Source organism: Centroberyx affinis, unplaced genomic scaffold, assembly GCF_046629955.1.
Source record: "Centroberyx affinis isolate AG114_WGS23_722 - 3 ecotype Tasmania unplaced genomic scaffold, CSIRO-AGI_Caff_v1 ptg002148l_1, whole genome shotgun sequence".
NCBI lineage: Eukaryota > Metazoa > Chordata > Actinopteri > Beryciformes > Berycidae > Centroberyx > Centroberyx affinis.
The window spans coordinates 20,887-37,105 of record NW_027280465.1 but is presented as its reverse complement, the minus strand read 5'-3'; the positions used below and the strand labels follow the sequence as shown (position 1 = coordinate 37,105).

At 41.3% G+C, this 16,219-nt stretch overlaps 1 protein-coding gene across 1 annotated transcript in view; it reads left to right on the top strand.

Annotated features, from left to right (window-relative positions):
* The window catches only part of plekha7b (pleckstrin homology domain containing, family A member 7b), a gene marked incomplete at its 3' end in the record, with an annotated part of 82,916 nt that overhangs the window by 45,872 nt on the left and 20,825 nt on the right, over positions 1 to 16,219 (top strand). The window contains exons 4-5 of the mRNA XM_071531904.1: positions 9,404 to 9,487; positions 15,868 to 15,979. Of these exons, the coding sequence (XP_071388005.1) occupies positions 9,404 to 9,487; positions 15,868 to 15,979 (196 nt within the window). The remainder of the gene's footprint in view (positions 1 to 9,403; positions 9,488 to 15,867; positions 15,980 to 16,219) is intronic.

Genomic DNA, 16,219 nt, shown 5'->3' with positions numbered 1-16,219 from the left:
TTCGCAAAAGGTGCGGTGAATCCTGCATGTGTGTGAGAGACAGTTGAACAAACAAAAGTGCCTCTTCATTCCTCAAAGAGGTGTCTGTTAATGGGAAATCGGACTTCTCTGCCCACTGTTATAATGTCTGATGGGAACTATGCAAGTGTATATGGAGCAACCAAAATGTGGATGATTCAGCCAATCAGAATCCAAAACCAAAACCAAGGTTCTCTTTCTATTTGTGAAAAGTTGAAGTTGTGCCAAAATTCCTTCCTGTATTTTACTACCTTAGCTGCAGTGCTGCCACTCAGAGGATACAAGCGGTACAAAAACACCAGGCAAAATACATTGGAAGATATGACAGTTTCACCATGCAATGATTCCTTGATGATGCAATAACAAACCCTGACTTCAGGGAAGTGAGCATGATCGATCTGAGTGGGAAAAAGAACTCGCTGACTATTTGCCAGTAAAAAGTGAACAGTTTTTCTCCAGCCACATATAGGGCAGAAGTATTACGGCAGCTAGCTAACTTACTTTTTCCTACAAAGAGCTGATGTTAGGCTAATTTGATTCAGGGAAAGTGGGGGAGAGAGAGGTGGAGAGAGGGAGGTAGAGAATAGGAAGGGAGGGGGGTCTGATAAGCAAGCGAGGCGTTCCCCTGATGGGAGGGAGTTGGATCTCTACCATCCACACTGCAAGTCTGGGGTGAAACTCCTAGAGACAGCTAGCGCGCCTGAGCGGGAGAAAGAGGAGATAGAGTTCCCCTTCTGCTTTCCTCCCGCTGGCTCCACTCTTCTCTGCGCTATGCGGATGCCAGCTGCTATGAGAGACCCTGTGTGCATCCCCCACCTGTCCTGCTACTGCCAAGAGGATCTCTGTGACCTGCAGCACCACAGCCAGACTAGCAGCTGATTCACAATGATTCACTCTCACACGGCAGGTGAGACTGTCTCCACTTTGCACGTGAAACAGCAGAGAAGAGTAAGTAGAGAGACATTTTATACAGGAGAAGAGCAGGGAAATCTGGGCTGTGAATACACCAGGAATTAAGTTCAGGAGTTTGTACTCTACTCACTGGTGTTTCACAGGGAGAGCAGGGTGGAGAGATGGTTTTACGCTGTTGGGTTGTAAGAGGACGGTGTGATCCCAGTCTTTGATGTGTGTTGGTGGAGCGATGCAGAGCCTGTGTATGTGTGTGTGAGAGAAAGAGAGAGACAGAGAGAGAGAGGGAGAGCGAGAGAGAGGTGTTCAAACCCTGATGCCTTGCCCCCTGTGCCCATGCTGCCAAGACTTAGCCCTACTGTTGGAACAGGGATTACCCTGAGCCCGTTGTTTTGCTGAGTAAATTGGTATGGCGTGCCAGAGCTGAACCTTTGGACTCCACAGTGGTGCATTTGGGCGAGAGAGAGAGAGAGAGAGAGAGAGAGAGAGCATGCTTTGATTTGAGCTGCATAGAGTGTAAATGCACTCACTGAAGGAGGCATTTCCCAGCTGAGAGTAGCTGAGAAGCTTTGACTGAAATCAAAACTGGGTTTTACATCCAGTTCAGCCCACTTTCCATGAAACGCAAGGACCTCAGCTCAGTTCCCAGCCCAGAAAAACATTAATATGCTGCTGGGTAGGTCCATACTTAAGCATAAGGTTTTGTGACCAACAGTATTTTGTATTTTGGTGTACTTCATGTCTGGCTTTAATTGCCACTTACAATAGCTTCTAATAGGAATCCCGTCCCTATATGAAAACAGGTTTCGATCCATTTAGAAAGTGTATAACAGACTAACTTCTTCATTACTCATCTGGGATTAAACCTGGTCTGGTTTACACTGCGGTGACACTTGTATGTAAACACTGCTATGCTGAGAAATGCTCTCCTGAGGCTCTCTGCAAGGAGAGCTGCCAGTCATTCTTTCTCTTGTTTATCAGGCCTGATGGAAAAAGAAACACGACTTGCCCTAAAGGTTAGTGTTTTGATTCCCCATGCTAGTAAGTGTGAGGGAATACCTGTGTTTGGATGGAAAACTTCCCTGAAACCTGGATGTTTTGCACTGAGAAACACTCCCATCAGTTTCCCATATCTTAACATAAGTATGTTGAGTTGGAAAAAGTTTACAGATGCCTTACTATTATTGGTCTGTTGGATTCTTAATCATTTACAGTGCATGCTATTTCTTTTTTTTTTTTTAAAGATTTATTTTTGGCATTGTATGCTTTATTTGAGAGATAGAGACAGGAAGGTATGGGAGAGAGAGCAAGGGGAGGACATGCAGCAAAGGACCACGGGCTGGATTCGAACCCGGGTCGCTGCGGGAAGGACTGGGCCTTATGGTATGTGCCCTACTCGGTGAGCCACCGGGGCACCCCAGTGCATGCTATTTCTTATCTATAAACTAATATTTACAAAATGTACTTGCTCCACTGCCAGTTCCAGATTCTGCATTTAAAATACCCTAAAATACCCTAATAAGTTCTACATAGAAACACACTGAACATGTAAACAAACATGCTCCCTAATGAACATTTGGTCCACTGCAATGGCCAGTTCAAGACTGAATGAAAAGTACTGTGTCATTTTTTTTTTTACATTTCTGTGGTAGAGATGGAAAAGGAGCAACAATGGCACTGTCAAATTAGCTCATAGACTTGCATTTGAAAATATTTCATCCTTAAATTGATCAGAGGAAATTCAGTAAAGGATCAGTCAAGTGAAGGGTGAAAACAGAGTTGATGTGATGTCTAAGTTATCTTTCAAGAGAGAAACCTATATGAATGAAAACTTATCTAATTGCTCACCTACCTCTCATATGAACTGTTTTGTCTCAGATGTTTTTTTTACAGTAACAATCAGAATATGGTACCTAGGGCTGGACGATAATTCAATATTATCGTTTATCGTCTTTCAGTGGGATTATATTGTGATGATATGGTGATTTTGGCATATCGAGACGCACAATTCTGCTGTCTGAACTGATGAGAACAAGCTAATTTTATTTAGAAATTCAGACAAAATGAAGTATGGAAGGAATATTATGTGAAAATTTAACGTGATTTCGCTTATGTGAGCCATATCGTCATATATATCGATATCGAAAAAAATCTTTATGATTATCGTGATATTGATTTCAACCATATCGTCCAGCCCTAATGGTACCATATGTTCATGTATATTTTTAAGACATTAAATTCTAGTGATTGCATCCCACTAGTACTGCCAACAAGGCTGTTTCTCCAATACACAATCTTAAAGGCAAAGTGCTAGCTCATCTGCAGCAGGAGCTCATTTTCCCATTTAGGATAATATAGTCAGCATGGAAACGGGTTTTCTGCAAACAAACACAGATCTACTGTGCTGCAGTATTTGTTCAATAAGTGGGCATGCTGTGAATTCCATGACAAATAGTTCAGAAGTAATGCGGCTAAAACAAAAGCCTCAAAGAATGCAGATTCCTAATTAACAGGGGATGCTGGTGCAGTGCTGTATGGGCCCAGTGCAGTTCAGCAAATTATGTGCTTTTACCACGAACAAAGCCTGGGACAGGCCTGTGTGTGTGTGTTACTATGTGTGTGTGTGTGTGTTTGTGTGTGTGTGTGTGTGTGTGTGTGTGTGTGTGTTTGCCTTTGTGATTTTATTGTTTTTTTGGGTATGTATGTGCACATAAGTGTGAATGTTTTGTATTGTTTGTTATTTCATGTCATGTTGTGTGTGTGCAGAATCACTTAGCAACATTCCCATTTAATACACCCTGTGAACTTTTGAGAAATGTCAACTCATAAATCTCCCTCCTCGGTCTGTCTCCTCTCCCTTTGCTGCATGATGATGCAGTGAAGCACCAGGTTTTTTTCTGTATCATCCTGCACCTTTTCAATAGTAAAGCTCTGCAGCTGTCCTTCAGAGGGTTCACCCTTTACTGGCAGAGGCAGATAGTCATTTATTTGCCCTTGTTATAACTGATGGTAGTGTAAACATGTTTATCACTGCTATTTGTGTAATTGTATGTGTGTGTGTGTGTGTGTGTGTGTGTGTGTGTGTGTGTTAGAGACAGCGAGAGAGAGAGAGATAGGGAGAGAGAGTGAGAGAGAGAGAGAGAGAGAGAGATAAAGCAGCCTGTTTTCTCTGAATTGAGTTCTTCCTGCAGAGACCTTGCTTGATCGAAAATGCACTGCAGTATTTACTGTGTGTTTCCATTTGCACAGTATGTCCCAGCTTCAGTTGAAGATGAGTTTTATGGCATTTCTGCTTTAATAGAATCTGTACAATGGGGATGGGAGAAGATAGGAATGATTGAGAGGGAATAATATCCGACAGTGCACAAGCCAGACTCGAAAGCATAACATTGCAGTACAGTAGAATATGGCAGCCTGCCCCTTTCCCCAGTTTTCCCGAGCCTACACGGGACAAGAACCTCAGCACTTTAGAGCTGTCATCCACCCACTCAGATAAATAGCCCGGTCTCCTCCTTAGCTACGCTTGAGTAGAGAACATGGAGAGGCCTGTGCGGCTGGACATTAGTAATGACACAGGAGTAGCCGATGCAGGACATTTCCTCCATAACAATGCTGTTGTGACATTACTACTTTTACAGAACAGATGTTTCTGAGGCTCCAGGCTATTGAGAGGCGGTACTGGGTATCAGTGGCAACATAACAAAACATAGGTAGCCATAGACATTCATCGCAAACAGCCTCACCCAAGATAAACCCGTAGTCCTATTGCACTGAGTTACAGTGCATTGAACATTATTTCACAGTATTTTGAACTTTGACTGAAAATCACTGCCAGGCCAGTACAGAAGAACAAAAAGTGATTTTTTAACATTTGCAATAGTCTGTAATGAAAGCTGCGCCAATTTTACCTGTTCCCTCCAATACTAATTGCTACACCAACTGGTAAATACTTGGCACCATGGCATTTTCCACATGCCCACAGTGATTGGATTGATATAGTATTTCTCACAGGCTGTTGAATTTGATGGTGCAGTGTGAAAGAGAGATGCTTTTTTTTGGCTGTTTTGTGTTATCGCAGTCCATTAGGATATAGTGAGTGGACAGTTTGAGCTGAGCTGAATTCATGTAAGATCTATGGCAGGGTGAAAAAATCGATACGCTAATACAACGCAAATTTATTTTTATAATTGCCCTTCGCTCTACACTAGCTGATGTCACTAAGACATATGGAATATGTCTTAGGGACATATGGCATATGGGATATATTCTCTACAATTCAAATTGCTTGTGGAAGCATTTCGCTAGTGAGTAGAAGATTACATCGGGGATCACTGATGGACCAAATCTGTTTTTTAAAGGCCACAAGGAACTTCATGAAAGTATGACAAAGAAGTAATCTGGTTTATGCTTCCCTGTGTCATGTCAAAGGCCCTGTTTAAGGTTAGTTGATCTTTGCTGGTGTATTTGACAATAAGGAAGTGGGTTTACCCTCATACTGCAAGACGCTGGTTGGATGAACATATCTCCGTTGTGATGACAGATGAAGTCAATCAAATCTTTTCTTTGAGGAGGAATAGTGAACTAGCTAGCCAAGTAACTAACTCATGGTGGAATGTCTTAAATCAAGTAGATTGAAGACTTGGTGAAATGAAGAATGACCGTGTCTGTTTTGTTAGCTTAGCTAGTTAGCTATAATAGAGGTCATTTTTATGCTTGACAGCAATGCTGGCAAGTGTCTAGATCATGGCTTGTCTGCAAGATTTTGTTGAGGCAATGCTGAACTGCAGTATCTGAATCAACTGGTAGTAAGCTTTAAGGGCCAGGTGATGGTTCTTTTGATTAGTGCACCTCAGAGGTGCTTGAACTTGTCATAACACTGACTGGCCTGTAGGTGGTGCTGATTAAGTACTTGGATAGCATAGGCCTATACAGTATTATCAATGAGATTGCACCTCATAGCGCTGTCACTATAACGTATGCACAAACTTTATATACATCTATTTCTGTACAGGAATCACTTTCATGGTGTGTTAAGATGGTACTGTATAACTATAACAATAATTGTACAATGTTTTTTGATAAATGTTTGCCATTTTATTTGCTTAGGCACTGATCAAATAGATCAAATATATCAAATAGCTTCACCTGGTTAGATTTGCAAGACTATAAACTAATGACATAACATATTTAACTCCAAACCCTTTGTCGTCTCAGTAAAAGGTGTTGCTAAAAGGTTAGAGGTGTTGTCTATATTTATGACTGTCATCATAGATGACACCATTATTACATTGCTTCAGTGTGTTGAGATCAAGGTGTTGAAAAAGACGTGCTTTGGGTGCTTTTGGGTGCTTTGGGCTTGATTTTTAGTGTGCATTGGCCCTGCAGGACTGGACCCAGGCAAGCAAGACATAATTGAAACTATAGTGAAGCATTTGTCAAGAGATTGTATTTTGCAATGGGAAATTAGGTTCCAGGAAATGCAAATTGCCAGAGTTATGCTTTAATGGTATTATTTTGGTTGATATGAGATATAAACCCTAGTGTAGTCATGACCTTTAAACAAAAAAAGTAGTTCCTGCTGTTGGCCTTTGTAGAGCAGAATAGTTTAGCCTAGCTTGCAAACTTGCTATTAGTCTAACATTCAAACAATGCAGGTCATATTTGATTTTGATTCATAATACAGCAAAAGATTAAAAAGAAAATGGAATTGATTGGCCAGCTAACATTATGTTCCTGCCAGACTTCCATGTATTGCATACTCTCTTTATTGTGTGTGGTAGGATATCGAAGCACCACAAAAGAGTGCTACTTATAAATCAGTTGAAGAGGGAGCCAACTAGTCCTGCTTCACTTTCTGAGCACAGAACCTGTCGCTGAATCACAGCCTAGCCAAAGTATTTGTTCAGAGGTTGATATGCGCCTTGTCAACATACTCAACATTTTTACAGATACAGCAGTGCAGTTTAGCAGTTAGCATGAAGAGAGGGGCAGAGAGATTATTATTTTATTAACTGCATAATTTCTATTGCAAGCATACGACTACATCAAAATTCTAAAGGAAGATTGGAGCCACTCAAGCGAGCAACAAGATACTGTATGTTCATTCATTCTCTTCACTCGCATATTCCTATTCAGGGTCACGCCCGGCTGGAGCCTTTCCCAGCATTCATTGGGCGGAAGGCAGGGAAACATCTTAGACAGGGCAAGATATGCTTATATCTAGTCTATGTGTGACTTTTCAGCTACAGCCTTTTGTGACCTTTTTGACACCAAAGCAATCTTGAATATATCAACTTGGAGCTAGTGCTTAATGCAAGTTTGATCTATAAACATGTAAAATAAGGATCTAAAAGATGACAGGCCTACGCACTAACGCCATGTTCATTCTAAAACACTTTTTTTCAAGTTCTAAACCTGTATTTAGTACTATGTAGTTATGAAATACAACAGCACCGGTCATATTGTCAACATTTGAGCACTAATGTGCCGGTGCCGTATTTATCTCAGTAAACCTGGCTCAGTTCGCCCTCCAGTGGATAAAATGAGCAGGGCGGTGTTCAGTTGGAGATGCAGCCGTACTCCTAAGATACGTCATTTAGTAAAAAAATTTTACCACCCCAGCCCATCAGCAGCTCCATTCATATGCCCACGGACACTCCATCCTGTTGCTCTTCTTACCAATCCAGTTCAAACCCAAACCCCCTTTCCTCTCCCCTGCTCTTCACGCCCACAGTCTTGCATTTTTTAAAATCGCACAGTAGGTGGAGAGAAACTCAAACTGGGTACAGAATTACTCTTTAAAGGATAAGGCTGGTGTTTTTTAATGCATTGCTTACCGTCAACAAATCCTATGAAAATAACAAAATCAGCAATGATTTTGTTTTGCCAGCAAATCTCATCCATGTAGCCAGTGCCCAATGAAGCCATGTCCCAGCAGCCATAGAACTCCATTGTATTAAAAAAACATTAAAAACACGTCACAGAGCCATGCTGTTGCTCTGGGCAGCATATTTCATCATCGCGATGCACCGGGCCGGCCGACTTTTTCCTCAAACAACTTAATAAGCCGGCTGTAAACACTTTGTGATCTCAGGAAAGTAGTTCCGTAGCACCGAAAATAGTCCCCGGCGTAATGAAGAATTTGTTCCCATTTGAAGTTGATTTGGTAATAACTACAACAGTCTGACTTTTCATGGTAACAGTTAGTGATTTTTAAAATTTAAACTATGTCTTTGTGAGCTGTATTTCAGGTTTAAGGTTTGTATAAGGTTTGTAGCTGACAATTGGAGCCAATGACTTCCGGGTTGAGGGCTAAAAACGGTACGTGGGAAGTCAGAAAGTAACGGGAGTAGAGCAAAGGCATTGTTGATTTTGTTATTTTCATAGGATTTGTTGACGGTAAGCAATGCATTAAAAAACACCAGCGTTATCCTTTAAATGTCAAGTGATAAAATTATAGTACATGAATAAGTAGTATATTGAAAAGTAATGTTACAAAGACAGGCACCGTTATGTTCTGGCAGCTAAGTTGGCTAAGAGACATACTGTGTATCCTTGACATTCTGGGTTCAAATCCGGCCTGGGACTGTGGTTGGATGTCATCTCCCCTCTCTCTCCTCTGTAACATTGTAAACTATCCAATAAGGCAGAAAAGTTGGAAAAAAAAATACATCAATGTTAATGTGACAAAGTGCACTTTGTACATTATCATCTTTAAGATTTCCTAGATTAAGATGTCCAATATTATTTATATATTCTACCACAGCCCAATCAATATTTGTGAACATGAATAACTCTTTACCTCTTTACACCTCTTTACATTAATTACTCTTTACCTTTACCAGAGAACTAAAATTTTAACCTGTGCTCTGGGACCTGGGTCACCCAACTTGTGGAGGCCAATCCAGCTGACAGGATCTATAGCTTACAGTCACTGAAGCAGAAAATGTGCCATAGAATTACACTTATATAGGACAGGGATGGCTGTTATAGTGTGTGAAAAAGGGCAAATTGATGGAATAGTTTAGAGAGAAGCATCATTTTTCATTCCTCTCAACACAAACACTATAGCCACCTGTCCGTTTCTTATTTCATCCTGTGACAGTGACATGTTTTAATGCCCTAGTTAAAACAACGAATGACCCCATGTAATTGAAATCAATAAAGCCTGGTGAGCTGGGTAAGGGAGAGTGCTGAGCCTTACACTTTGTGTAAAATAATACGAGCTCTGGGTCCTGACCTGGCTTCAGCACTGCCACATATTTTACAGTTGACTGGGGCAGTCATTGTAAGCGAAGAAACTTGATGTGGTCTTGTAGTAAGCTCAACCATCAGCCGAGAGCGAGCGCAGGCCCGTAGCGGTGCTGTGTTCCGATCAAGCAGAAATATGATTAATGACTTGGTACTAATTTTGTTTTCTCCCTTGGTGTTGTTTTCCCTCCATCCTTCCTCTCTTCCCGCTCCCTCTCTCCCGCAGCCACAACCAGAGGACTACGTCGTTTCGACACCCTGTGACCGGACAGATATCCCCTGAAAACACAGAATACACACTACAGGACAGGTGAGTGTATCTCTTTTTCTGTCGGGAAGGATGCTTACACAGTGGGCTTTAGCGGAGAGATAGGTTAGCTCAAGGTCATGCAGTGGGAGTCTGGAAATAGACTGGGAAATAGCCTGTCATTCCCCCTGATGGAGCAGATTGCGGGGGAAAATAGTTCTCTCGTCTGCAGTTACAGGCGGAGTAAAACCAGAGTCAGAGGAAAAGGCTTTCAATTAACTGTTCATCAGGATAATGAGCAGTGGTTACCATAACACTAAAGGATGAGCATTCTAATTTATTAATGGAATTGAATTTATTCATGACCATCATGGTATTCATAACTGATTGCACTTGCACATCATCGGCTTTCAATCCTGCAGACTCTTTAAGCATTTTTCTTCAAGTTATTGCCTTAATAGAATTTATGGTAATGAGACAACTAGCGCTCACATGCGACTTTGACCGTGTTCACGTCACGCCTGGAGCCATGAATCTGTCTCATACATCAGCCAAGTAATGCTAACGATGGCTATTATTATTATTAGAATTAGTTTATTCTGGGCCATTTGGTCTGTTTTCTTCAGCTTATAGTTGAAGTCATAACGCTGATAGAGAGGAACTTTCCAGATGATAAAGTCATAAAGTAAACTTGTCTGACAGCGTGCTTGTGACTCAGGCAGCAATAAGGTTTGTTCAAGGTTGATTACAGCACTGAAAGATTTCTCGGTGGCAAGTTTGGTTTTATCGCTTGACTTTGGTTTTCTCACTTTGATTTATTGAATGTTTAATAGCACCAACATTTCATGTTGAACGTGTCCATAATCTGATCCCATTACACAATATTCATGATCGTTCTTCATAAAGAATGACCACATTACAGTGTTCTCATTTGCTGTATTATTTATTTTTACTATATCATGGCAGTTGGCTTTATTCATCATTGTTCATGTCATTGTGTGTACATTATCCTGCAAAGCTGCCCAAGTTTATGACAGGTTTAGAGCAGAATATAAAGCAGCAGGTGTCTGATCATATTTAAGCTGGCTGGTGTTAGATGATCGCTTGCATTGCTCAGATTCCAAGTATAGGCAGAAGCAGGTTGAGAGACGAGCATTTGACCTCTACATTCTCTGTGTCTGAAAGTTGTTTTGTTGAGGCAATGCAAAGCTGATTGTGATTCATCTCCACTCTCCACCGCCTTTCCCTCTAACTCTCCATTATCCCCTGTTCGGTACTGTTGAGCCATGGATTTGTACACCATCAGGGGCTTAAAAGGTAGAGTGCCCTCACTTGCATATTTCCAACAGTAACAGAATCATTCTGTTACTTTGTAATGCCCAACCTAATCTCTTTAAGCTTGTCATGCTGAGAATAGCATCAGACTTATGCCTCTCCCACAAGAACATGAGAAAGATGTCACGTTTACTTAAGGAAACTCCTCACAGCACATTTTTGGTGCTTAGAGGAGTTTTCATAAAAGACTGTGTAAAACGTATAATTCAGAAAATAAAGTCTTATTTTAGACTGCCAACTCGCATCTAATCTGTGAATACAGAAGCTAAATAAAAACATCTGACTTAGATTGTCCTAGTGGATAACATCCACATTCAGAAATTAAATATTTGGTACGATGATTTGGTATCATACGCAGGTCATAAGCACATTATTATTTCATCATAATGACATCAGAAAATGTCATAGTACACTACAATGTATTATGAATTTGGTGTGATCAGGTTATGAGGCTGTTATAAGTAATGTGTTTACCACTGGAACCAATATATTTATTTTGTTTATAAGACATCAAATGTATTACGAGCTGTGGAATTCTTATTACTGTGCCACAAAGTCTTATAAGTAATCTGTGAACGCATTATCTAAAGTAAAGTGAAATTAAATGATCTGTTATAAGAAATCAGGACAACTAACAATATGCATTTACATTTACTACACTTACTATTACTGTAAATGTCTTCTTGTTAGTGTGGCATACTAATGACCACATCATAAACCTTTATTAGGGGTTGTAAAATAATTGTTGCATGACATCATATATTGTAACAGACAAGATTTTGGATCAGGTTTCAAGAGCTCCATTATTTGCACACACACACACACACACACACACACGCACACACACACACACACACACAAAACCACACATGGTTGCTTGTTGATGCTGGTGTGGGAATGTTATAATTTCCATCTCCCAGACTGTATCTCCCCTTGGTATTCCTCATTTTAATGGCTCAGATAGTTGGAATTTTCCAGGGGCTTAAGTGGAAGGAGTTATGAACTGTGCTGAGTAACTAACTGCTGCTTTAGGTTACTATTTTTTTTTTTATTCCTGGACCAACTTGTGTTTACTCGTCCTCCCTATGCTTGTGCATGCCTCTCCTTGTCATAATCCAGTTGAAGGGTTAAGCGGAGCCTGTGACAGCTGTGGTGCGGTCATGGTGAGGAATATGTGCGACACAGGGACGGCCTCACTCCATAAAGCTCAGGCACTGACCACAAAATGTGCTTCTGTTCACTGTCACGGTGGTGGTGTGGGTTTCATTCTACTTAGACCCATATCTGAATAGGAAGTAGGTCCCCCCCTAATCACTGACTCACTCCCAAGCATGTGAAACCTCTTTGCACTCCCAGGAGACAGGCATCGTATCGAGGACAGAGCAGGAAGAAGGAGCTTCAGGAGGCGCTCCCCCCGCCAGATGTCGATCAGCCTATCCTTCTTTGACCCGAAGGCATGGACTTTGTTATTGATTATCACACTTAAATCGATAAGTCAACTCTCCCCACGTCCACCCCACTGGCTGGAAGGATTATAAAATGTCAAATATTCCCATCCTTCCATCACAGCTAGAGGCCATAGTAATAGTGCAAACACACAGTAGGTGACTCTATGTCTATTTCTCTCAGGTGGTAACCTAGTTGGGCTGTGGAAACTCACTCTTTCTCTCTCTCTCTCTCTCTCTCTCTCTCTCTCCCCCTCTCTTTCCCCCCTGCCCTCTCTCTCTCTCTCTCCTTATCCACTACATGATGTGAAATATCACTCCTGTCCGCCACATCCCACAGCAAATCTCCTGGGGAACTGTTCAAATGACAGTGGTGGTAAACAGTATGAAAGCTTCACATAAAACAGCAGAGTCCCCTTGATACGGCGGAAACATCCTGTAAAAATGTTGGCTGCGGTCCAGCCAGTGAAGCGTGCAGCTATGTTTTGTTCCGCTGTGGTCCCTCTTTCTCCCTCTGTTCTACTAGCATTTTATTTATTTTTTTCTTTGCCTTAGTCTTTGACACACATCTCTCCATCGCCTTTTCCTTAGCTTTGTAGAAGTGCCGCGCACAAAGCAGGAAAAAACAGCAGAGATAGAGCTGCTTTTAGCTCCCTTACGGAACAATGCTGGGGTCTAGTGGCAGTGTTGTCAGAGAGCGAGGTCACACACCGTTTCCTATAGTAAGCAAGCTCTTGCAGTCAGGAAGACAAGGTCTGTTGGCTCTGCTAAATACTGGACAATTGCATGTCAGTTTTACTGCTCAGTGGCTGCAGCTGATACTGAGCTCTACTTCAAATGTTGTAGACGTTACACTAGGATACAACTTTTGTATAAAGTGCTACACATGATTTGTTAGGCTTGTGAGAGGCAATATGCGTGGATGAGTTTCTGAATGATATGCTTATGGTTGTGTATATTTATTAGTACTGCTGTGTGTGATCTATGATGAATGTGTCAGTAATGGCAAGCGTGTGTGTGGATGATTGTGTGCAGGAGGACTCTTCACAGGCAGCACTATCATAGTGATACACTGGCTGTCACAGGAACTGTGGAGCTCGCCGCACACATCAGACATCGTAGTTTGAAAGGTCGAGCAGACGCCCTGACTCCCCACACCTGCAGCTGCTGACACACATTCACTTTTCATTTACATTTTAGGCATTTTGTCGACGTTCTTACCCGGAGAGACTAACAATGAGTGAGCAAGTAGTGATTCAGCGTCATAGATTTGAACACTTTGACAGGACAAATGGCTGCTACGGGAATCAAACCTGTGACCTTTCCATTATTGACAGTCACTCTAACCACCAGGCAACACTGCTGCCACTTAACATCATTGTAACAGTGTAACAGTGACTGTTGCTGCTCTACACTTTCGGTTAAGACAATCTACAGATCCACCTAATTTTCTGACTGTTTGAATGCTATGATGTACTAATCATGTAAAAAGGTAGTCATAACAAGGATAATATTAGAATACTGGTGGCCATTATGGCTTGTAATGGCTCTAAGAGTTTTATACTGAGGTTGTTTGAATTTTTCGAGGTTGATCAGTTTTGTTATTGGGATGTTGAAGACTAAATCACCACAAGCACTTGAACGACAACAAAAATAGTCTTATTTTTTCTTCTAAACATAGGCTGCCTTTGTGTAATTCTGTTTTTGAACGGGGTAAGTTTTCAGTAGCCATGGAAGTAACCTGTATTTGCCTTTAAGAGTTGAGAGAAGATGTTAAATAATACTGTATATACAAACTGCAAAAATAGCTATTGGTACTGTGTTCTTAAGCCCCCTGCAGAATGTCAGCTTTGACATAAATCATTATTTCCCCTCCCTGCTGCTTTTGATGCATGGCTTACAGTAAGAGTTCACCGGAACAGTTTTCTTGGATGGATGAATGTATGCGTAATACAAAACCAATAACATATTTAAACCAAATATTAAAATGTTTTCAATCACAACTAATTTGACCACAGTATAGTAATGAGAAAATCCCAACATCTTTGTGGAAATTCTTTCCTAAACCAATTTTGTAGTAATGCCACAAAAGAGAAGTAAAGCACTAAGGAGCTTGGTGGAAGCAAGCAATAAATAATCCTCTAAATACAATACCACAAGGTTCTGTTTCATTTACAATTAAACCAAGCAGATTTGTTCAAAACTTTTAGAAACACCAGCATTGTCGTTTAGAATGAGACTTTATGAGAATTATACCAGTCCTGATGCTGACTTCGGCTCTCTTGACACATTTAATGAGCATGCTCAGTCACGTTAAGTACAGCTAGGGAGACAGCATCCCTAATTAGGCTGATAGCACTACTGAATACTTCTTTTTCTGCTGAACACTATTACACACAGCCAGTGATGTAGTGGTAAATAAAAATGCGGTCACCAGTCGGTGATTATCATAAGGAAAACAACCCCTGCCATAAAGAAAAATCAATTATATTTTCAGAAGAGCATGAATTTATGCCTTTTTACTTACACCCTACACCTGTTTGATGCTACTTACTATGATGTGCACTATGAATTCATGTAATAAAGATTCATAAATAAATATTAATTTATTCATGAACCTTTCATTCATCATTAAAAGGGTGAGTTAACTCTATTCCACAGATAAAAAGGTGGGTAAACTGAGCTTAAGTGGGTTTACCCTCCACCAACACATCCCTACACTACACATATAGATAGCAAAGCTCTGTGAGCCTGCATGGTACAAACAGATTTTCCTCTCATTCAGTATTTTCCCGCTGCCATGCCTGTAATTCTACAACAACAGAGGCTTACCTGCTCCTGGATATTGCACAGTTGGATCAGATTCCTGCTTATCCTCATGCAGTAAGCTCCTAGCACCTTGTACCGGAGTGGAATGTATGTACAGTGTCTACTTGAAGCCAGAAGCACCCAGCTGAAAGCCTTGTTAGCTGTGAGATCTGTAATACAATACTGCTCTTTGATTCTAACCTCTCAGTGAGATAGATCATACTGTATTTCTTCCACGTTGATTTTCCTGGATCCATAACAATGTGATGATGTCATGAGGAAATGTGAGGTGTAGTGTGGAATGCTTAGGAGCTTCCAAGGACACGTCTGTATGTGTGTGTGTGTGTGCATGCGTGTGTGCATGTGCATGTGTGTGCAGTTATCAGATTGATGTAACCAATATGTTGCTCGTATCTGAAGGTCAGGACACACCCAGAGAGGAGATCCCCACCCAGAACGGCAATGTGTGTGTGTGTGCCAGATCACATCTGCACACATGGCTTAGACTAGAGTTAGTTTAACCTGGGGCTTTTTGTTTGTTTCTTTTTGTTTGGTTGTTATCTGGTGTGTTTAAGATGTCTGCCCCAGGGTGAGTGTCAGACTAAGTGTCACTTGGAACAAAAAGCTCCCACTGTTAACGGATCCACAGCAAAGCCATTGGCTGTGACAGGTCGTGTGGCAGTGTCAGGAAACAGTCATATCCTTTATATCTAGCACATGGCCCTGCTCTATTCCACTGTACCTCTGCAGTTTCCCAACATAGAGGAATGAGAGGGAATATCACTGTCTGACTACCAATGCTAGTCATCCTCTCCATGTTATTGATCTTCTTCTATGGTGCCTCCTCACCTGCAGGATAGAATCCCGCATGTCCAAGTCAGCGGCCAATCAGAGAGCTCCCAGCATGGTCACCGAGTCCTCCACGGCTGTGACCTCAACAGCAGTGGATGCCACCTCAGGGTCAAAGGTGAGTGTCAGTGTCTCTCTTCTCTGAGAGTTCAACCATGTTTGTTGAGTTTGTTTTATCTGGGTCTGTTCTTAGCTTTTCATGCAGAGCCTAACCTGACATTAACCTTTTGAATGGAAATCCATCCTAAAATAGAATTCACGTATGTTTTTTTTCCAGGTCTTGTCACTTGATGACATGTGTAACTGAAGAAAAATTTTATGAATAACATAAATTATTTTTTAGGATGGATACTTGCTT